Source organism: Nicotiana tomentosiformis, chromosome 2 (genome assembly GCF_000390325.3).
Source record: "Nicotiana tomentosiformis chromosome 2, ASM39032v3, whole genome shotgun sequence".
NCBI classification, from domain to species: domain Eukaryota; kingdom Viridiplantae; phylum Streptophyta; class Magnoliopsida; order Solanales; family Solanaceae; genus Nicotiana; species Nicotiana tomentosiformis.
In genome coordinates this window covers 63,399,988-63,423,060 of record NC_090813.1, presented here as the reverse complement: position 1 = coordinate 63,423,060, position 23,073 = coordinate 63,399,988, and the positions used below count along the sequence as shown (strand labels likewise).

The 23,073-nt window shown below is 43.2% G+C and overlaps 3 protein-coding genes across 3 annotated transcripts; all 3 read left to right on the top strand.

The window, feature by feature from the left end:
• Positions 1-3,367: 3,367 nt before the first annotated feature.
• Positions 3,368-4,172, top strand: LOC138904939 (uncharacterized). The gene is made up of 3 exons (XM_070193434.1): positions 3,368-3,704; positions 3,825-3,906; positions 4,007-4,172. Exons 1-3 carry the CDS (start codon positions 3,368-3,370, stop codon positions 4,170-4,172), a joined length of 585 nt encoding a protein of 194 aa, XP_070049535.1.
• Positions 4,173-10,119: 5,947 nt separating this feature from the next.
• LOC138904938 (uncharacterized) lies at positions 10,120-12,123 on the top strand. The gene is made up of 2 exons (XM_070193433.1): positions 10,120-11,843; positions 11,985-12,123. The coding sequence occupies exons 1-2, from the start codon at positions 10,120-10,122 to the stop codon at positions 12,121-12,123; spliced, it is 1,863 nt and encodes a 620-aa protein (XP_070049534.1).
• A 6,488-nt stretch (positions 12,124-18,611) lies between these two features.
• LOC138904937 (uncharacterized) lies at positions 18,612-23,004 on the top strand. Its single transcript, XM_070193432.1, has 7 exons — positions 18,612-18,889; positions 19,394-19,921; positions 20,224-20,417; positions 20,792-20,927; positions 21,429-21,886; positions 22,238-22,701; positions 22,777-23,004. Exons 1-7 carry the CDS (start codon positions 18,612-18,614, stop codon positions 23,002-23,004), a joined length of 2,286 nt encoding a protein of 761 aa, XP_070049533.1.
• The last annotated feature ends 69 nt before the right edge of the window (positions 23,005-23,073 follow it).

Below are 23,073 nucleotides of genomic sequence, written 5' to 3'. Positions count from 1 at the left end.
ATTTTCTTTTACGTTACTTTAATTCTCTTTAAGAAAACGTTTACAAGCACCCTAAAACAACTTTTGTTACTTGACCCTCAATACCCATTTTTCTTTGAAAAATAAAATATATAAAAAAAATCTAGTACATCGGGACCTTAATTTTTCATGTACATGGATAAAATATTAGGAATAAGGAAAAGAAAAGCAGCTAAGTGTAACGACCCCGCCAGTTATTTTGAGTATTATAACCCCGTTCCCCCATTTACTGCTCAATTTATGCTTTATAGTTATTTTATGACTTGCCGGGTTAGTTGGTTCGGGTCCGGAAGGAATTCAGAGTGAAATGAGATACTTAGTCTCATAATTAAAAATTTAAGTTAGAAAAGTTGACTGTATATTCACTTATGTGTAAACGACCTCAGATTTAAATTTTTATGATTCCAATAGCTCCGTATGGTAATTTTTGACTTAGGAGTGTATCCGAAAAATTATTTGGAGGTCCGTGGTGGTATTAGGCTTGAAATGCCAAAAGTTGAATTTTTGGAAAGTTTGACCGGGGGTTGACTTTTTGATATCGGGGTCAGAACCCGATTTTAAAAATTTAAATACCTCCGTTATATCATTTAGGACTTGTGTGCAAAATTTGAGGTCAATCGGACGTGATTTGATAGGTTCCGGAGTCATTTGTAAAAATTAGAAATTTCAAAGTTCATTAGGCTTGAATTGGAGTGTAATTCATGGTTTTAGCATTGTTTGAGGTGATTTGAGGGTTCGACTAAGTTCGTATAAAGTTTTAGGACTTGTTGGTATATTTTGTTGAGGTTCCGAGGGGCTTGGGTGAGTTTTGGATGGTTAACGGATCATTTTTGGCCTTGGTGAGATTGCTGCTATCCACTGCTGCATTTTTCTGATTTTCTCTTTCGAGTTCGCGAGTGGGCCCTCGCGTTCGCGAAGAGTATTTTCTAAGTGTGGGGTTTTGTTCTTCGCATTCGCAAAGGGGAGGACGCAAACGCGAACGCGAAGGTATGGTCTGTGTGTGTGCATCGCGAACGCGAAGGTATGGTCTGTGTGTGTGCATCGCGAATGCGTGAGTGGTGTCGCGTTCGCGAAGAGGAGTGAGGCTATTGGGGACCCCAGGTCCTTGTTCTACGCGTTCACGAGGTGGTGGTCGCGTTCGCGAAGGTCTGAGCTGGTAAAGCTTCGCATTCGCGAAGCCGTGGTCGCGTTCTCGAAGTGTAAGATTCGTAAAGATTCGCGTTCGCGAATGGTTAAATTGTGGGCAGTCGAGTTGTGCTTCGCGAACGCGAGGGACATGTCGCGTTCGCGAAGAAGAGAGGTATGGACAGAAAGTTTAAGTTCAGAAAATGGGACTTCGTCTCATTTTTTATTTTTAACGATTTGGAGCTCGGATTGAGGCGATATTTGGGATATTTTCAGAGAAAACAACGGGGTAAGTGTTCTTAACTCAATATTGGTTAAATTACCCAAATCCATGGTTGTTTTTATCATTTAATTGGTGAATTAAGTTGGAAAAGTTTGAAAACCCTCTCGGATAAATTTGAGGATTTGAGGGCCGAATTATTATCGAAATTTAGTAATTTTGGTATGGTTAGACTCGTGGTGGAATGGGGGTTCATATTTTGTAACCTTTGTCGGGTTCCGAGACGTGGGCTCCACGAGCGATTTTTTAGCTAAATTTCGGATTTTTATGAAAAATTAGTATTTCCTTATGTAATTAATTCCAATAAATTTTATTGACTGAAACGAATTATTGGTGACTAGATTCGAGACATTCGGAGGCCGATTTGTGAGGCAAAGGCATAACAGAGTAAAGAATTTCACGCTCTGAGGTAAGTAACAATTATAAATCTGGTCCTGAGGGTATGAAACCCCAAATTTTTATGTCATGTGATTATTTTGGAGGTGACACACATGCTAGGTGACAGGAGTGTGGGCGTGCACCGAGAGGATTGTGACTTGGTCCGTCCCGTGGAAACTGTAAAGTTGAATAACTTGTTGTTAGCTATGTGCTCTCTATGTGTTGTTAAAATTTGACTATAAGTCATGTTAGAAACCATGTTTAGGCTATATGTTGGTACTATTGAACCCCACATAGGTCGTGTACATGTTGAATTGTCTGCTTAAATTATTGTTTTGTACTCAGCCACAACTTACTTGATTATTTTATCTCAGTCTCTATTGTTCATTATTGATGTATCATATCATGGTTGTTTGGGCTGATTTTATTATTGTTAAGAGCCCGAGAGACTGGAGAGCTTTATGACTGAGTGTGGCTGAGGGTCTGATTGTGAGATATTATACTATAGCACGTGAGTTGGCCGTGCATCACGTGAGTTGTCCGTGCGGATCCTTATATTATACTATAGTACGTGAGTTGGCCGTTCGGATCCAGATATCTATATTATGGCACATGAGTTGTCCGTGCAGCACGTGAGTTGTCCGTGCACATTATAGCGCTTGGACTGTAGGAGCCCCTCCGGAGTCTATACACCCCCAGTGAGCGCGGGTACCCATTGAGTGTGAGTGCTGAGGGCTGGGAACCTAGTGAGTGATTGTTGTCCTGAGAGGTTGTACTTGTTTTTCATTGTTTGATACACTTGGTTGCTATCTGTGGTTGTGGTGAAATTTCTGAAGGATTCTATATCTGGATTACATGAACTTGAATTGTATAAAATTGATTTGACTTAAACTGCCGGATTTGAAAGCATGTCTATTCTTTGCTGGAATTACTGAAAGTGAATTGTAACTGCGTAGTTCGTCATTATCTTCAGTTCCTTATTTATTGTTGTTACTTGATGAGTTAGTTATACTCATACTACACCCAATACTTCATGTGCAGATCCAGGTATTCCCAGACATAGCGAGTGTTGATCCTTTCGCGCAGTTGATTTTTCGGAGATTCTGAGGCAGCTGTCGTGTTTCGCAGACCTTGCTTCTCCTTCCCTATCTCCTATTTGGTTTTAGACTTGTATTCTCAATTAGATGCTCATGTACTCAGTGACACCAAGTTTTGGGAGTGGTTGTTTCGGTATTTATAAAAATTGTGGATTTTATTTAAAATATTATATTTTCAAACTTAAAAGAAATTGTGGTTTAGTGAGATTTTTGGCTTGCCTAGTTTCGAGAGAGGCACCATCACGACCTGTTAGAATTTGAGTCGTGACAAGTTGGTATCAGAACCAGGTTGACATAGGTCGCACGAGTCATGAGCAGGTTTAGTAGAGTCTTGCACATCGGTACGGAGACATCTGTACTTATCTTCGAGAGGCTGTAGAACCCTTAGGAAAATTTCACTTTCTTGTATTCCGTCGTGCGAATTTGTTAATTCTGGATACTAAATTTTTGTTATTTTATTCTCTCACAGATGGTGAGGACACGTACTACAGGATCGGATGGTCAGCCACTAGTGCCACCAGTTAAGGCCACGAAAAGCCGGGGCCGTGGTAGAGGCCGGGGTCGAGGTAGAGGTCGAGGTGTAGATCGTACCACAGTTGGATCAGCACATGTAGTACCACCATTTGCTCCAGCTCAGGAGCAAATTCCAGATATAGCTGAGCCGACAGAATCAGCTCAGGCACCAGCTGTGCCCATTGAGATTCCAGGCCTTCAGGAGACCTTGGCCCAGATATTAGCAGCTTGCAATGGTCTGGCTCAGGGGGTTTCGGCTCAGGCCACACTTGCCACTTCTCAGGCTGGGGGAGGTACTCATACCCCTATTGCCCGTACTCCAGACTAGGTAGTATAAGGACTTCAGATACGGGGGGCACTACCAGCTCAGCCGGCTGCAGCTGCTCAGGCCCTAGTAGTTCCTGTTATGGCAGATGATGAGCAGAGGAGACATGAGAGATTTGAGAGGCTTCGACCTCCACCATTTAGCAGTACTGAGTTAGAGGATGCTCAGGGGTTTTCTATATAGGTGTCAGCGGATGCTTCGGACAACGAGTATTCTGGAGACCAATGGGGTCTCATGCACTACTTTTCAGTTTTCTGGGGCTGCACTCAGATGGTGGGAGACTTACGAGAGGCGTTGGCCTGTTGGCGCAACACCCCTTTCTTGGCAGCAGTACTCCGTGGTCTTTTTGGAGAAGTTTGTGCCTCAGTCTCGCAGAGAGGAGCTGCGCAGACAGTTTGAGCAGCTTCGCCAGGGTGATATGTCTGTGACGCAGTAAGAGATGATATTTTCTGAGTTGGCTCGTCACGTAGTCTGGTTGGTTCCCACTGATAGGTAGAGGATTAAGAGATTCATTGATGGCCTCACATATCAGGTGCGGTTACTTGTGACTAGGGAGAGGGTATCTAGTGCTACTTTTAATGAGGTAGTGGACGTTGCTAGGCAGATAGAGATGGTTCGTAGCCAGGAACGTGGAGAGAGAGAGAGGATAAGAGGCCTCGTGGTCCAGTTGATTACAACAGTGTTTCTTTAGGGGGTCAGTTTTACCGTGGTAGGGGCCGTTCTTACAAACACGCTCAAATAGGTCATCCAACTCATCGTGGTACATCAGCTAGCCACAGTTTATACAGTGCCCACTTAGGCCAGTCTTCATTCAGTGCACTACCAGCGCAAAGTTCTCATCATGCCTCGTACGCTCAGGCTTCTACAGGTAATTCCTCGGGTTATTAGGAGCAGCAGTTCCGTCAAAGGAGGGGTTGTTTCGAGTGCGGAGAATTTGGTCATTTCAAGAGAGTGTGTCCTAGGCTGTTGAGTGGGTCTTCGCAGCAGAGTCCTCGACTGACGACACTAGCACCAGCAGCTCCACCACTCGCCCAGCCAGCTCGGGGTGGGGGTCAGGTAGCTAGGTGTCCCCAAGAAGAGGAGGTCGATCAGGTGGCGGTCAGGCCCGATTCTATTCTTTTCCTGCCAGGCCAGATGTTGTTGCTTCAGATACAGTGATCACAAGTATTGTTTCAGTGTGCCACATGGAGGCTTCTATATTATTTGACCCTGGTTCTACTTATTCATATGTGTCATCGTACTTTACTCGCTATCTAGATATGCCCCGTGAGCCCTTAGTTTCACCTATTCGTGTATCTATGCCGGTGGGCGATACTATTATTGTAGACCATATGTATCGGTCATGTGTGGTAACTATTGGGGGACTGGAGACTAGAGTTGATCTTTTATTGCTCAGTATGGTTGATTTTGATGTAATTCTGGGTATGGATTGGTTTTCTCCATGTCATGCTATTCTGGACTATCACGCAAAAATCGTGGCGTTGACCATGCCGGGGTTACCAAAGGTTGAGTGGAGAGGTTCTCTAGATTATGTTTCTAGCAGGGTAATTTCTTATTTGAAACTCCAATGTATGGTTGGGAAGGGGTGTTTTTCATACTTGGCTTTTGTGAGAGATGTTGATGCAAATACTCCTACTATTGATTCAGTACCGGTAGTGAGAGACTGTTTTGATGTATTTACTGCAGACCTGCCTGGTATGCCGCCCGAAAGGGATATTGATTTCGGTATTGACTTGGTGCAGGGCACTAAGCCCATTTCTATTCCTTTGTATCGTATGGCACCAGCTGAGTAAAAGGAATTGAAAGAGCAACTTCAGGAACTTCTTGATAAGGGGTTTATTAGGCCTAGTGTGTCGCCTTGGGGTGCACCAGTTCTGTTTGTAAAAAAGAAAGATGGTATTATGCAGATGTGTATCGATTACAATCAGTTGAACAAAGTGAAAATTAAGAATAAATATCCATTGTCGTATATTGATGGCTTATTTGACCAGCTTCAGGGAGAGAGGGTGTTCTCCAAAATTGATTTGAGATTTGGGTATCACCAGTTGAAAATTCAGGATTCAGATATTCTAAAGACGGCATTCAGAACTCGTTATGGCCACTACGAATTTCTTGTGATGTCTTTTGGGCTAACCAATGCCCCAACAACATTTATGCATTTGATGAATAGTATGTTCCAGCCATATCTTGATTTATTTGTCGTAGTATTTATTGATGATATTCTGGTGTACTCATGTAGCTAGGAGGAGCATGCATAACACTTGGGTATTGTATTACAGAGGTTGAGAGATGAGAGACTTTATGCCAAATTCTCTAAGTGTGAGTTCTGGCTTAGTTCGGTGGCATTCTTAGGACATATAGTGTCCAGTGAAGGAATTAAGGTGGATCCAAAGAAAATAGAGGTAGTTCAGAATTGGCCCAGGCCATCTTCAGTTACTGAGATTCGGAGTTTTCTCGGCTTGGCTGGTTATTATCGTCGTTTCGTGGAGGTATTATCGTCTATTGCATCGCCTATGACGAAATTGACCCAGAAAGGTGCTCCGTTCAGGTGGTCGGATGAGTGTGAAGAGAGCTTTCAGAAGCTCAAAATAGCTTTGACTACAGCTCTAGTATTGGTGTTGCCTACAGGTTCAGAGTCTTATACTGTGTATTGTGACGCGTCACGTATTGGTCTCGGCGCAGTGCTTATGCAAGATGGTAGGGTGATTGCCTATGCGTCCAGACAGTTAAAGGTACATGAGAAGAATTATCCAGTCCACGATCTTGAGTTAGCAGCTATTGTTCATGCCTTAAAAATTTGGCGGCGTTACTTGTACGGTGTCCAGTGTGAGGTATATAGCGATCATCGGAGTCTACAATATCTGTTCAAATAGAAAGATCTTAATTTGCGGCAACGGAGGTGGTTAGAGTTGCTTAAGGATTATGACATTACCATTCTCTATCATCCCGGAAAGGCCAATGTGGTGGCCGATGCCTTGAGTCGTAAGGCGGAGAGTTTGGGCAGCTTAGCATACTTACCGATAGCAGAGAGGCCTTTAGCCTTGGATGTTCAGGCCTTGGCCAACCAGTTTGTTAGATTGGATGTTTCCGAGCCGAATCGAGTTTTGGCCCGTGTGGTTTCTTGGTCTTCTTTATATGATTGCATCAGAGAGCGCCGGTATGATGATCCACATTTGCTTGTCGTTAAGGACACGGTTCATCATGGTGATGCCAAGGAAGTCACTATTGGAGATGACGGTGTATTAAGGATGCATGGCAGGCTATGTGTGCCTAATGTAGATGGTTTGCGTGAGCTGATTCTCCAGGAAGCTCACAGTTCGCGGTACTCCATTCATCCAGGTGCCGCAAAGATGTATCAGTATTTGAGTAAATACTATTGGTGGAGGCGAATGAAGTAAGATATAGTTGGATTTGTAGCTCGGTGTTTAAATTGTCAACAGGTAAAGAACGAGCATCAGAGATGTGAGACCCCAGGTGTTTCTCTCTTCTCTTACGTAATATATGTAACGTGGCGTGGTTATATTAGGTATATATGATTGGGTATAGCACATTGGGAGAATAAGACTGAAAATGCGTGGTAATATCAAGGAACTAAACTAAAGCTTTAAGTCAAAGGAATCCCTTAAACAAAGGTTCATGGTTAAAGAAATGGCTCGGGTAGCACCCTGCGCGTTCGGAAGGTTTAAGTTAACTTGCACCTGTGGGATAAGACTAAGAGTGTATAATATGCTAAGAATAATGTGTTATGAGGTATTATAATATCACACTAGTCACATGTTAAGTTTTGGAGTCAAGCGAGTTGCGAAATAAAGGTCGGCAAAAGTTATCGTAAATTTCTCTAATAAATTTTCTAAACTTTGGGTCAAATGTATCAGATTATTTATCCCAATATATAAAGGGTTATGGGACCACAATCTACCAAAGCGAAGGTCTACGAGTCTAGTTTGCAACCAAAGAAATCTCACATCAAACCGACATTGGAGTAAAAAGTTATGACTGTTTTACCGCGGACTGTCCGGGCTGAAATCGGGTTGCGAACCGGGTCGGGTCAAACAAGTGGTATAAGTCGGAAAATCCGAATTTTAAGACCCCAAAACATTTCATCTTTGTCCCAAAACAGTGGAAAAGCTTAAGAGAGGGTTTCATGGTGTTCTTGAGTGATTAAGGTGCGTTTTTAACGATTTCTATCGTTAAAGTTTGCCCCCGTGCCTAGAAGCGCAATCTCTACGTTTTGCAATCGTTTTCCCCTTCTATTAGCTGTGTTTGGAGCTATTTTTGGAAGATAGGAAATTGTTGTTCTTGCTGGTTCTTCAGGATTTATACTTGGTTTGCCAAGGTAATCATCTTGGGACTCTTTTATGATCGTTTTTACAAAGTTCTACAGGCATTTCGTCAAGTTAGGGTCATATGGCAAATCTGCTGATTTAAACTCATTTATGAACTGTTTATAGGTGCGTATAAGCTGCATATATATAGTGGTTTCGAATCTTAGGACGTAAGGAACAACTTTTGTAAAGGAACTACAGGCATTCGGACGTTCGTTGGAGAGGTATGTTAAGGCTAAACTTCGTCCTTCCTTTTAGCACGAATTTTGGGAAATTCCTAAGACGCCAAATGTGATATTTTACTATTCTGTTGCTAGAAAGACCTTCTGTGAAAGACATTGGTATCGTAGCTGAAGTATTTTCATGATGCTATTAGGTTGATATTCCACTCGTTCGGTTAAAAAGGGTATTCGACATCTATATATGTCATTTTGTCGGCTTTCTTAAATATATGTCCATATATATGAATTCTTATTCGTCTTTGGTTTGTGTGACTTAAAAATAAAGGCATTTAGTATTTGCGATCAGTCCTTCTTCCTTGTTAAAGTGTATTTTAAAATCTATAAAGTGACACGTCGATTTCAAAATTTTCAAATATAATTTTTATGTTTAAACTACTAAAACATTTGATTTTTTTGAAATACTTTCTTTTACTAATTATCAAGAAATCAGGTATAAGGACTAAGTGAAGCACCTTAAGCTTTTTATGAACATATTCAGAGTTAAGTTATCTTTCTAAAAGTCGAGTTAAGTTTTCAAACTTATTAAAAAAGATATGAGGTTCCACGAGACATTTGTATGCGATACGAAGGTGATTATGAGATTATGAGAATAAGAGTACCAATGAGCCAAGGTTGGCTAAGTTCTTGTTATGGCCTATTATGTGCATTCAAAGTTCATATCATACATGACATATTATGCATGGACTTCGAGCTATAATCGGAGATAAGGGGCCTATTTGCCCGAAAGACTATATATATTGTACAGATGGCCACAGATTGGCAATATGATACCGGTTAGCTACCGGGAGAGACCGCCATTGCTAGCATTTGGTTGGGTATGTCATGCATTTACATCAATATATATGTATTCACGACATACGATTACACGAGCATACCATGCATATTTTATTACTATGAGGTCGGATGTCGGCCATGGAGGCTATCAGAGTTTCAGTGTCAGGTGGTATCTTTATTACCTTTTTACATCAGCTATGTATGATTCTACTTTCTGCCTTAGATACCAGTACATTTTTATTCGTACTGATGTCCTGTTGCCTGGGGACACTACATTTTTGTTTCGTGCATGCAGGTCTAGGTAGGCACTCTGATCGACCCCTCCGCTAGGATTTCGGGGTTCAACTGTGAGTTGGTAAGCTCCACCTCTTCCTGGAGCTTTCATAGGATGGTTACTTTTGTTGTACAGTTTGGGTATAGTTGGGGCCTTATCCCGACAGTGCTTATGACACTCTTAGAGGCTATTGTAGATACAATATTCTGGGTTTCTTTTTGCTTATTTCAGTCTCCACCCCATAGGCTTGGCATGTATATATAGGTGTGTCGGCATGTATGTCTTCAGTCGCGGCCTCGTCAGCCAGCTAGTATTTTATTATTTTGGCTTGTCTACCTATGTTTATATGGCTTATTGTTATTCATGTCATAACCTTACGGTCCAGGCTTAGTATTTCAGATGTTGTGCTGCCCGATCTGTTGGGCCCCCAGTCTAGATAGCTAGTATGTTTAGTGGCTAACTCGATCGAATACAGTATCGAGTGCCAGTCGTGCCTCCCCTAGTTTGGGGCGTGACAAACTTGGTATCAGAGCAGGTCGTATCCCAGGGAGTCCACAAGCCGTGTCTAGTAGAGTCTTGCTTATGGGTGTGTTGTGCACCACTTATAATCAGGAGGCTATAAGGCATTTAGGAATGGTTACATTTCTTTCAATTAATAGATCGTGCTATAGAGCGAAGTTATAAGAACATATGAAATCTAAATCGTGCTTTGTGTTTCCTATCTAACAGACTACCTACGCTCAGGAGATGGCACAATGAGAGATAGGTATGGATCCGGGAGAAGGTACCAGTCGTTCCCCACCGGGTCAGAGGGATAGATTTCCCTTAGAGGCTCACAGTGAGTCTCCAGTACCCCTAGTTTCAGCTTCCCCAGCACTTGTTGGAGCCCAGGGAGATGCAGTACCCCCAGCCTCACTAGTTCCATTGGTACCTGAGGCAGCTAGAGACGCAGGACCTCCAGCACCTATTGTTCCCCCATCAGAGACTGGGGAGCAGGGGATGAGGGAGGCTATTCAGTTGCTGACTAGGATGGTTTCTATTCATGAGCGACAGCTAGAGTCAGGAGCAGATGCCCGGAGAGATCGGATAGGAAGCTCGACGGTACGCGAGTTTCTTCACTTGGCCCCTCCATTATTTACAGGATCCAGTTCCACTGAGGATCCCCAGGACTTTATAGACCATATGTATAGAGTATTGAGGGTGACGCATGCCTCCGTCATCGAGGCTGTGGAATTGGCTTCTTTTCAACTACGTGATGTAGCCGTCCTATGGTATGAGGTATGGGAGAGATCTAGAGGACCTGATGCTCCGCCAGCAGAGTGGGAGGACTTCTCTGAGGCTTTTTTAGCCCATTATTTTCCACGGGAGGTTCGGGAGGCCCGTCTTGACCATTTTCTTAGCCTAAAGCAGGGGGATATGAGTGTGAGGGATTATAGCCATAAGTTTAATTCTTTGGCAAGGTATGCACCAGATATAGTACGTACCATGAGGGCTAGAGTTCATCATTATGTGGATGGTTTGGAGGATCATCTGATTAGAGACTGTAGGGTTGCATCCCTATCGGATGATGTAGATATTTCCCGCATACAGGCTTTCGCTCAGACTACAGAGGACCTTTCTCGCCGGATTCGTGATACTCACAGGGAAAGGGAGCAGAGTAAGAGGGCTCGTACTATGGGGTCTTATAGGGAGCCACGAGTTGATTTTAGGCCCCCACTCCATCGATATCCACCTCGGTTAGCAGGTAGTTTCCCACCACAGATGCAGGGCCAGCGGTTTGATCGTTATATTCAGTTAGGACCGGGGCAGAGCTCAGGCCAGCCTGAGGGCCGTCGACAGGAGCGTTCTGCACAGATGAGACAACTTACTCCTGTATGTACTCAGTGCGGTAAGCTGCACACCAGGCAATGTAGACAGGGTTCGAGTGCATGTTTTCATTGTGGGCAGACAGGACATTATATTAGCCGGTGCCCGGGGTTAGGCAGAGGTACACCAGCTCAGCCTTCAGGATTCACAGCAGCCTCTTCGCCCTCAGTCCGTGCTCCCCGACCAGGTCCACAGTCTACTCAGGGCCGTGGTAGGGGGAGAGGTGGAGGAGACACCTCAGGTTCTAGTGGTGGCCAGAACTGCTTTTATGCACTCACAGGCCGACAAGATTCAGAGGCATCCCCAGATGTTGTCACAGGTATATTGACAATATATTCTCATGCCATTTATGCATTGATGGATCCCGGCTCTACATTTTCATATATTACTCCATTTATTGCTGGTAAGCTTGACATGAGATCTGAGTTGTTGCCACAACCAGTTGAGGTATCTACGCCAGTTGGCAACTCTATTGTAGCTAATCATGTCTATCGAGATTGTACAGTGTTAATTAATGACCGTCCAACCTCTGTTGATTTAGTTGAATTGGTTATGCTAGACTTCGATGTCATTATGGGTATGGATTGGTTGGCAGCTTGTTATGCTAATATTGATTGTCGTGCAAAGTTGGTCCGATTTCATTTTCCTGGTGAGCCTGTCCTTGAATGGAAAGGTAATGCAGCCACGCCCAAGGGTAAGTTTATTTCATACCTTAGGGCTCGGAAGTTTATTGCTAAAGGTTGTATATACCATCTGGTTCATGTTAGGGATATAGATAAGGAGCCAGCAACTCTTCAGTCGGTTCCTATTGTGAATGAATTCCCGACGATATTCCCTGACGAGCTTCCAGGAATTCCCCCCGAAAGGGAAATCGATTTCGCTATAGATTTGCTTCCTGATGCGTAGCCTATATCCATTCCTCCCTACAGAATGGCTCCTGCAGAGCTAAGGGAATTGAAGGAACAACTGAAGGGCTTGCTCGATAAAGGCTTTATTAGGCCAAGTACATCCCCATGGGGTGCTCCGTTGCTCTTTGTTCGAAAGAAAGATGGGTCCTTGCGGATGTGCATTGACTACAGGCAACTAAATAAAGTCACTATCAAGAATAAGTATCCTCTTCCACAGATTGATGACTTGTTCGACCAGTTACAAGGTGCCAAATGCTTTTCAAAGATCGACTTGCGATCCGGTTATCATCAGCTACGAGTCAGGGATATTGATATCCCAAAAACAGCATTTAGGACGAGGTATGGCCATTTTGAATTCCTTGTCATGTCTTTCGGGCTTACAAATGCCCCAACAGCCTTTATGGATCTTATGAACTGGGTATTCAAACCATTCTTGGATGAATTTGTGATAGTGTTTATTGACGACATCCTGATATATTCACGATCGGAAACCGAGCATGCGGACCACTTGCGAGCTGTATTGCAGACTCTCCAGGACTACAGGTTATATGCTAAATTCTCTAAATGTAAATTTTGGCTAACTTCTGTAGCTTTTCTTGGTCATGTTATTATCGGCGATGGTATCAAGGTTGATGGACAAAAGATTGAAGCTGTGATGACTTGGCCGAGGCCCTTGAATCCGACAGAGGTTCGTAGCTTTTTAGGCTTGGCAAGGTATTACCGAAGGTTTGTGGAGGGATTTTCCTCTATCTCTGCACCATTGACGAAACTAACACATAAGGGAGCTAAGTTTCAGTGGACTGAGGCATGTGAACAAAGTTTTCAGGAACTAAATAAAAGGCTTACTACGGCACCTGTCTTGACTCTTCCGGACGGCACCGAGGGTTATGTTGTATATTGTGATGCCTCGAGAATTGGCCTAGGTTGTGTTCTTATGCAGCATGGTAAGGTTATCGCGTACGCCTCCAGACAGTTGCGAAAACATGAACAGAACTATCCTACGCACGATCTTGAGTTAGCCGCAGTTGTATTTGCCCTAAAGATTTGGCGGCATTATCTATATGGGGTTCATATTGATGTTTTCACCGACCACCAGAGCCTTCAGTATTTATTTAAACAGAGGGAGCTGAACCTACGACAAAGAAGATGGCTAGAATTACTAAAGGACTATGATGTTGATATTTTATATCATCCCGGCAAAGCTAATATTGTTGTTGATGCCCTTAGCCGGAAGTCCATGGGCAGTCTAAGCCATGTTGAAGCTGATAAGGTCAAGATGACCAAATATCTATGCCAGCTAGCTAGTTTGCAGGTGCGTTTGGTAGATGCAGAGGGTGGACGCATTCTTGTTCAGAATACGGCAAAATCTTCTTTTGTTACTGAAGTGAAAGAGCGACAACACGAGGATCCTGAGCTTATAAAACTGAGGGAAAGTATTCCACAGCAGCGACAACCTTTATTTGAGATAACTGGAGATGGAGTCCTTAGATACCAGTGCCGTTTATGTGTACCGTCAGTAGGAGAGTCCGTGCCAAGATTCTTTTGGAGGCCCATTATTCTAGATATACAGTTCATCTCGAAGCGACAAAGATGTATCGGGACCTTCGACAGATCTATTGGTGGAATGGAATGAAAAAAGATATCGCGGAGATGGTAGCCCAATGTCCCAACTGCCAGCAAGTTAAAGCCGAACATCAGAGGCCTGGAGGCCTAACTCAGTGTATTGAGCTTCCATTATGGAAATGGGACATGATAAATATGGACTTCATCCAGCTCTCCGATGTGCTAGAACACGGGTGATTGATACATAAAAGTTAGAAAAACAGAAGGAAACAAAAACAAGACACAAAAATAGTTAAATAGATAGCAAACACTGACTAACTCCCCGGCAACGGCGCCAAAAAGTGATCTAGGCTTACAAAATCTGCTCATTTCCTGCCAGTCAGGACGACATATTCAGCCGAGGATTATGCCAAGCTTTACATTCGAGAGATTGTTCGCCTTCACGGTGTGCCATTATCTATTATCTCTGATCGAGGGGCTCAATTTACAACATATTTTTGGAAATCTTTTTAGAAGGGTCTAGGCACGCAGGTAAATCTTAGCACCGCTTTTCATCCGCAAACTGATGGACAGGCAGAGCATATTATTCAGACAGTTGAGGATATGTTACGTGCCTGCGTGCTAGATTTTAAAGGAAGTTGGGATGATCATCTACCTCTTATTGAGTTCGCTTATAATAACAGCTTCCAAGCTAGTATTCAGATGGCTCCTTACGAAGCACTATACGGGCGGAAAGTGTAGGTCACCGATCGGTTGGTTCGAGGTCGGGGAAGCAGAGTTGCTAGGTCCTAACTTAGTCCAGCAAGCAATGGAAAAGGTAAAACTTATTAGAGACCAGCTGCGTACAGCACAAAGTCGGCACAAGTCTTATGCAGATATTCGACGACGAGACTTAGAATTTGATGTAGAAGATTGGGTTTTCCTGAAAGTATCACCAATGAAGGGCGTCATGCGATATGGCAAGAAGGGGAAGCTCAGCCCCAGGTATGTTGGACCATATAAGATTATTCGGAGGATTGGTAGGGTGGCGTACGAGCTTGATTTGCTTTTAGAATTGGAAGCAGTCCATCCTGTGTTTCATGTATCTATGTTGCGGAAGTGAATTGGAGATCCTTCATGTATTACGCCCATTGAGGATATTCACATTGCTGAAGACTTATCTTATGCAGAGGTACCAGTAGTTATTTTAGATCGGCAGGTAAGGAAGCTTCGAACTAAAGAAGTGGCTTCCGTGAAAGTGTTATGGCGAAATAACAACATCGAGGAAAAGACCTGGGAAGCTGAGGAGGAAATGAAGAAGAAGTACCCCCACCTATTTACGACTTAAGGTGAGTCGCTTTTAAATAATTGCCAATTATTTCTTTACAGCAACTTAATTGGATTTTAAATGACTTGAAAGTGCAATTTAAATTTCTTAATGCGAGATAGCTATACGAAGCCTAGTAGTTGGAATCTTCAGAATTTGATTTATGATTTGCAAATGTAACAAATGTAGCCTCACAAATAATGTATTAGCGGACAAGAAATGAAACCAAAGAATTGACTTGACCCATTCGCGGACGAATGTTCTTAAGGGGGGGAGACTGTGAGACCCCAGGTATTTCTCTCTTCTCTTACGTAATATACGTAACGTGGCGTGGTTATATTAGGTATATATGAATGGGTATAGCACATTGGGAGAATAAGACTGAAAATGTGTGGTAATATCAAGGAACTAAACTAAAGCTTTAAGTCAAAGGAATCCCTTAAACAAAGGTTCATGGTTAAAGAAACGGCTCGGGTAGCACCCCGCGCGTTCGGAAGGTTTAAGTTAACTTGCACCTGTGGGATAAGACTAAGAGTGTATAATATGCTAAGAATAATGTGTTATGAGGTATTATAATATCACACTGGTCACATGTTAAGTTTTGGAGTCAAGCAAGATGCGAAATAAAGGTCGGTAAAAGTTATCGTAAATTTCTCTAATAAATTTTCTAAACTTTGGGTCAAATGTATCAGATCATATCTCCCAATATATAAAGAGTTATGGGACCCACAACCTACCAAATCGAAGGTCTACTTGTCTAGTTTTCAATCAAAGAAATTCCATATCAAACCGACTTTGGAGTAAACTGTTATGACTGTTTTACCGCGGACTGTCCGGGCTGAAATCGGGTCGCGAACCGGGTCGGGTCAAACAAGTGGTATAAGTCGGAAAATCCGACTTTTAAGACCCCAAAACATTTCATCTTCGTCCCAAAACAGTGAGAAAGCTTAAGAGAGGCTTTCATGGTGTTCTTGAGTAACTAAGGTGCGTTTTTAACGATTTCTATCGTTAAAGTTTGCCCCCATGCCTAGAAGCGCAATCTCTACGCTTTGCAATCGTTTTCCCCTTCTATTAGCTGTGTTTGGAGCTATTTTTGGAAGATAGGAAATTGTTGTTCTTTCTGGTTCTTCAGTATTTATACTTGGTTTGCCAAGGTAATCATCTTGGGACTCTTTTATGATCGTTTTTACAAAGTTCTACGGGCGTTTCGTCAAGTTAGGGTCATATGGCAAATTTGCTGATTTAAACTCATTTATGAATTGTTTATAGGTGTGTATAAGCTGCATATATATAGTGGTTTCGAAGCTTAGGACGTAAGGAACAACTTTCGTGAAGGAACTACAGGCATTCAGACGTTCGTTGGAGAGGTATGTTAAGGCTAAGCTTCGTCGTTCCTTTTAGCACGAATTTTGGGAAATTCCTAAGACGCCAAATGTGATATTTTACTATTCTGTTGCTAGAAAGACCTTCTGTGAAAGGCATTGGTATCGTAGCTGAAGTATTTTCATGATTCTATTAGGTTGATATTCCACTCGTTCGGTTAAAAAGGGTATTCGACATCTATATATGTCATTTTGTCGGCTTTCTTAAATATATGTCCATATATATGAATTCTTATTCGTCTTTGGGTTGTGTGACTTAAAAATAAAAGCATTTAGTATTTGCGATCAGTCCTTCTTCCTTGTTAAAGTGTATTTTAAAATCTGTAAAGTGACACACCGATTTCAAAATTCTCAAATATAATTTTTATGTTTAAACTACTAAAATATTTGATTTTTTTGAAATACTTTCTTTTACTAATTATCAAGAAATCAGGTATAAGGACTAAGTGAAGCACCTTAAGCTTTTTATGAACATATTCAGAGTTAAGTTATCTTTCTAAAAGTCGAGTTAAGTTTTCAAACTTATTAAAAAAGATATAAGGTTCCACGAGACATTTGTATGCGATACGAAGGTGATTATGAGATTATGAGAATAAGAGTACCAATGAGCCAAGGTTGGCTAAGTTCTTGTTATGGCCTATTATGTGCATTCAAAGTTCATATCATACATGGCATATTATGCATGGAATTCGAGCTATAATCGGAGATAAGGGGCCTATTTGCCCGAAAGACTATATATATTGTACAGATGGCCACAGGTTGGCAATATGATACCGGTTAGCTACCGGGAGAGACTGCCATTGCTAGCATTTGGTTGGGTATGTCATGCATTTACATCAATATATATGTATTTACGACATACGATTACATGAGCATACCATGCATATTTTATTACTATGAGGTCGGATGTCGGCCATGGAGGCTATCTGAGTTTCAATGTCAGGTGGTATCTTTATTACCTTTTTACATCAGCTATGTATGATTCTACTTTCTGCCTTAGATACCAGTACATTTTTATTCGTACTGATGTCCTATTGCCTGGGGACACTGCATTTTTGTTTCGTGCGTGCAGGTCTAGGTAGGGACTCTGATCGACCCCTCCGCTAGGATTTAGGGGTTCAACTGTGAGTTGGTAAGCTCCACCTCTTCCTGGAGCTTTCATAGGATGGTTACTTTTGTTGTACAGTTTGGTTATAGTTGGGGCCTTATCCCGACAGTGCTTATGACACTCTTAGAGGCTATTGTGGACACAATATTCTGGGTTTCTTTTTGCTGATTTCAGTCTCCACCCCATAGGCTTGGCATGTATATATAGGTGTGTAGGCATGTATGTCTTCAGTCGCGGCCTGGTCAGCCAGCTAGTATTTTATTATTTTGGCTTGTCTACCTATGTTTATATGGCTTATTGTTATTCATGTCATAACCTTACGGTCCAGGCTTAGTATTTCAGATGTTGTGCCACCCGATCTGTTGGGCCCCCAGTCTAGATAGCTAGTATGTTTAGTGGCTAACTCGATCGAATACAGTATCGAGTGCCAGTCGTGCCTCCCCTAGTTTGGGGCGTGACAAACTTGGTATCAGAGCAGGTCGTATCCCAGGGAGTCCACAAGCCGTGTCTAGTAGAGTCTTGCTTATGGGTGTGTTGTGCACCACACTTATAATCAGGAGGCTATAAGGCATTTAGGAATGGTTACATTTCTTTCAATTAATAGATCGTGCTATAGAGCGAAGTTATAAGAACATATGAAATCTAAATCGTGCTTTGTGTTTCCTATCTAACAGACTACCTACGCTCAGGAGATGGCACAACGAGAGATAGGTATGGATCCGGGAGAAGGTACCAGTCGTTCCCCACAGGGTCAGAGGGATAGATTTCCCTTAGAGGCTCACAGTGAGTCTCCAGTACCCCTAGTTTCAGCTTCCCCAGCACTTGTTGGAGCCCAGGGAGATGCAGTACCCCCAGCCTCACTAGTTCCATTGGTACCTGAGGCAGCTAGAGACGCAGGACCTCCAGCACCTATTGTTCCCCCATCAAAGACTGGGGAGCAGGGGATGAGGGAGGCTATTCAGTTGCTGACTAGGATGGTTTCTATTCATGAGTGACAGCTTGAGTCAGGAGCAGATGCCCGGAGAGATCGGATAGAAAGCTCGACGGTACGAGAGTTTCTTCACTTGGCCCCTCCATTATTTACAGGATCTAGTTCCACTGAGGATCCCTAGGACTTTATAGACCATATGTATAGACTATTGAGGGTGATACATGCCTCCGTCATCGAGGCTGTGGAGTTGGCTTCTTTTCGACTACGTGATATAGCCGTCCTATGGTATGAGGCATGGGAGAGATCTAGAGGACCTGATGCTCCGCCAGCAGAGTGGGAGGACTTCTCTGAGGCTTTTTTAGACCATTATTTGCCACGGGAGGTTCGGGAGGCCCGTCTTGACCAGTTTCTTAGCCTAAAGCAGGGGGATATGAGTGTGAGGGATTATAGCCATAAGTTTAATTCTTTGGCAAGGTATGCACCAGATATAGTACGTACCATGAGGGCTAGAGTTCATCATTATGTGGATGGTTTGGAGGATCATCTGATTAGAGACTGTAGGGTTTCATCCCTATCGGATGATGTAGATATTTCCCGCATACAGGCTTTCACTCAGAGTACAGAGGACCTTTCCTGCCGGATTCGTGATACTCACAGGGATAGGGAGCCGAGTAAAAGGGCTCGTACTATGGGGTCTTATAGGGAGCCACGAGTTGATTTTAGGCCCCCACTCCATCGATATCCACCTCGGTCAGTAGGTAGTTTCCCACCACAGATGCAGGGCCAGCGGTTTGATCGTTATATTCAGTTAGGACCGGGGCAGATCTCAGGCCAGCCTGAGAACCGTCGATAGGAGCGTTCTGCACAGATGAGACAACTTACTCCTCCATGTACTCAGTGCGGTAAGCTGCACACCGGGCAATGTAGACAGGGTTCGAGTGCATGTTTTCATTGTGGGCAGACATGACATTATATTAGCCGGTGCCCGGGGTTAGGTAGAGGTACACCAGCTCAGCCTTCAGGATTCACAGCAGCCTCTTTGCCCTCAGTCCGTGCTCCCCGACCAGGTCAACAGTCTACTCAGGGCCGTGGTAGGGGGAGAGGTGGAGGAGACACCTCAGGTTCTAGTGGTGGCCAGAACCGCTTTTATGCACTCACAGGCCGACAGGATTCAGAGGCATCCCCAGATGTTGTCACAGGTATATTGACAATACATTCTCATGCCATTTATGCATTGATGGATCCCGGCTCTACATTTTCATATATTACTCCATTTATTGATGGTAAGCTTGACATGAGATCTGAGTTGTTGCCACAACCAGTTGAGGTGTCTACGCCAGTTGGCGACTCTATTGTAGCTAATCATGTCTATCGAGATTGTACAGTGTTAATTAATGACCGTCCAACCTCTGTTGATTTAGTTGAATTGGTTATGCTAGACTTCGATGTCATTATGGGTATGGATTGGTTGGCAGCTTGTTATGCTAATATTGATTGTCGTGCAAAGTTGGTCCGATTTCATTTTCCTGGTGAGCCTGTCCTTGAATGGAAAGGTAATGCAGCCACGCCTAAGGGTAAGTTTATTTCATACCTTAGGGCTCGGAAGTTTATTGCTAAAGGTTGTATATACCATCTGGTTCATGTTAGGGATATAGATAAGGAGCCAGCGACTCTTCAGTCGGTTCCTATTGTGAATGAATTCCCGACGGTATTCCCTGACGAGCTTCCAGGAATTCCCCCGAAAGGGAAATCGATTTCGCTATAGATTTGCTTCCTGATGAGCAGCCTATATCCTTTCCTCCCTGCAGAATGGCTCCCGCAGAGCTAAGGGAATTGAATGAACAACTGAAGGACTTTCTCGATAAAGGCTTTATTAGGCCAAGTACATCCCCATGGGGTGCTCCGGTGCTCTTTGTTCGAAAGAAAAATGGGTCCTTGCGGATGTGCATTGACTACAGGCAACTAAATAAAGTCACTATCAAGAATAAGTATCCTCTTCCACGTATTGATGACTTGTTCGACCAGTTACAAGGTGCCAAATGCTTTTCGAAGATCGACTTGCGATCCGGTTATCATCAGCTATGAGTCAGGGATATTGATATCCCAAAACAGCATTTAGGACGAGGTATGGTCATTTTGAATTCCTTGTCATGTCTTTCGGGCTTACAAATGTCCCAACAGCCTTTATGGATCTTATGAACCGGGTATTCAAACCATTCTTGGATGAATTTGTGATTGTGTTTATTGACGACATCCTGATATATTCACGATCGGAAGCCGAGCATGCGGACCACTTGCGAGCTGTATTGCAGACTCTCCAGGACTACAGGTTATATGCTAAATTCTCTATATGTAAATTTTGGCTAACTTCTGTAGCTTTTCTTGGTCATGTTATTACCGGCGATGGTATCAAGGTTGATGGCCACAAGATTGAAGCTGTGATGACTTGGCCGAGGCCCTTGAATCCGACAGAGGTTCGTAGCTTTTTAGGCTTGGCAGGGTATTACCGAAGGTTTGTGGAGGGATTTTCCTCTATCTCTGCACCATTGACGAAACTGACACATAAGGGAGCTAAGTTTCAGTGCACTGAGGCATGTGAACAAAGTTTTCAGGAACTAAATAAGAGGCTTACTACGGCACCTGTCTTGACTCTTCCGGATGGCACCGAGGGTTATGTTGTATATTATGATGCCTCGAGAATTGGCCTAGGTTGTGTTCTTATGCAGCATGGTAAGGTTATCGTGTATGCCTCCAGACAGTTGCGAAAACATGAACAGAACTATCCTACGCACGATCTTGAGTTAGCCGCAGTTGTATTTGCCCTAAAGATTTGGCGGCATTATCTATATGGGGTTCATATTGATGTTTTAACCGACCACCAGAGCCTTCAGTATTTATTTAAACAGAGGGAGCTGAACCTACGACAAAGAAGATGGCTAGAATTACTAAAGGACTATGATGTTGATATTTTATATCATCCCGGCAAAGCTAATAATTTTGTTGATGCCCTTAGCCGGAAGTCCATGGGCAGTCTAAGCCATGTTGAAGCTGATAAGGTCAAGATGACCAAATATCTATGCCAGCTAGCTAGTTTGCAGGTGCGTTTGGTAGATGCAGAGGGTGGACGCATTCTTGTTCAGAATACGGCAAAATCTTCTTTTGTTACTGAAGTGAAAGAGCGACAACACGAGGATCCTGAGCTTATAAAACTGAGGGAAAGTATTCCACAGCAGCGACAACCTTTATTTGAGCTAACTGGAGATGGAGTCCTTAGATACCAGGGCCGCTTATGTGTACCGTCAGTAGGAGAGCTCCGTGCCAAGATTCTTTTGGAGGCCCATTATTCTAGATATGCAGTTCATCCCGGAGCGACAAAGATGTATCGGGACCTTCGACAGATCTATTGGTGGAAAGGAATGAAAAAAGATATCGCGGAGATGGTAGCCCAATGTCCCAACTGCCAGCAAGTTAAAGCCGAACATCAGAGGCCTGGAGGCCTAACTCAGTGTATTGAGCTTCCATTATGAAAATGGGACATGATAAATATGGACTTCATCACTGGTTTGCCTCGCACTCCATGGAGGTATGATTCTATTTGGGTAATTATTGATAGGCTTACAAAATCTGCTCATTTTCTGCCAGTTAGGATGACATATTCAGCCAAGGATTATGCCAAGCTTTACATTCGAGAGATTTTTCGCCTTCACGGCGTGCCAATATCTATTATCTCTGATCGAGGGGCTCAATTTATAACATATTTTTGGAAATCTTTTCAGAAGGGTCTAGGCACGCAAGTAAATCTTAGCACCGCTTTTCATCCGCAAACTGATGGACAGGCAGAGCGTACTATTCAGACAGTTGAGGATATGTTACGTGCCTGCGTGCTAGATTTTAAAGGAAGTTGGGATGATCATCTACCTCTTATTGAGTTCGCTTATAATAACAGCTTCCAAGCTAGTATTCGGATGGCTCCTTACGAAGCACTATACGGGCGAAAGTGTAGGTCACCGATCGGTTGGTTCGAGGTCGGGGAAGCAGAGTTGCTAGGTCCTAACTTAGTCCAGCAAGCAATGGAAAAGGTAAAACTTATTAGAGACCATCTGCGTACAGCACAAAGTCGGCAAAAGTCTTATGTAGATGTTCGACGACGAGACTTAGAGTTTGATGTAGAAGATTGGGTTTTCCTGAAAGTATCGCCTATGAAGGGCGTCATGCGATTTGGCAAGAAGGGGAAGCTCAGCCCCAGGTATGTTGGACCGTATAAGATTATTCGGAGGATTGGTAGGGTGGTGTACGAGCTTGATTTGCCTTTAGAATTGGAAGCAGTCTATCCTGTGTTTCATGTATCTATGTTGCGGAAGTGCATTGGAGATCCTTCACGTATTACACCCATTGAGGATATTCACATTGCTGAAGACTTATCTTATGCAGAGGTACCAGTAGTTATTTTAGATCGGCAGGTAAGGAAGCTTCGAACTAAAGAAGTGGCTTCCGTAAAAGTGTTATGGCGAAATAACAACATCGAGGAAATGACCTGGGAAGCTGAGGAGGAAATGAGGAAGAAGTACCCCCACCTATTTACGACTTAAGGTGAGTCGCATTTAAATAATTGCCAATTATTTCTTTATATCAACTTAATTGGATTTTAAATGACTTGA

Excerpts from the sequence above, each read along its gene's own strand:
- LOC138904938 (XM_070193433.1), top strand. The coding sequence starts at position 10,120 with ATGGATCCGGGAGAAGGTACCAGTCGTTCCCCACCGGGTCAGAGGGAT. Across the intron at positions 11,844-11,984 it reads AATATTGATTGTCGTGCAAA|GGATATAGATAAGGAGCCAG; the intron begins GTTGGTCCGATT and ends GGTTCATGTTAG.
- LOC138904939 (XM_070193434.1), top strand. The coding sequence starts at position 3,368 with ATGGTGAGGACACGTACTACAGGATCGGATGGTCAGCCACTAGTGCCA. Across the intron at positions 3,705-3,824 it reads CACTTCTCAGGCTGGGGGAG|ATGATGAGCAGAGGAGACAT; the intron begins GTACTCATACCC and ends CTGTTATGGCAG. Across the intron at positions 3,907-4,006 it reads GAGTTAGAGGATGCTCAGGG|ATGGTGGGAGACTTACGAGA; the intron begins GTTTTCTATATA and ends GGCTGCACTCAG.
- LOC138904937 (XM_070193432.1), top strand. The coding sequence starts at position 18,612 with ATGTATAGACTATTGAGGGTGATACATGCCTCCGTCATCGAGGCTGTG. Across the intron at positions 20,418-20,791 it reads GAATAAGTATCCTCTTCCAC|CTTTTCTTGGTCATGTTATT; the intron begins GTATTGATGACT and ends TAACTTCTGTAG. Across the intron at positions 21,887-22,237 it reads TCCCAACTGCCAGCAAGTTA|AAACTGATGGACAGGCAGAG; the intron begins AAGCCGAACATC and ends CTTTTCATCCGC.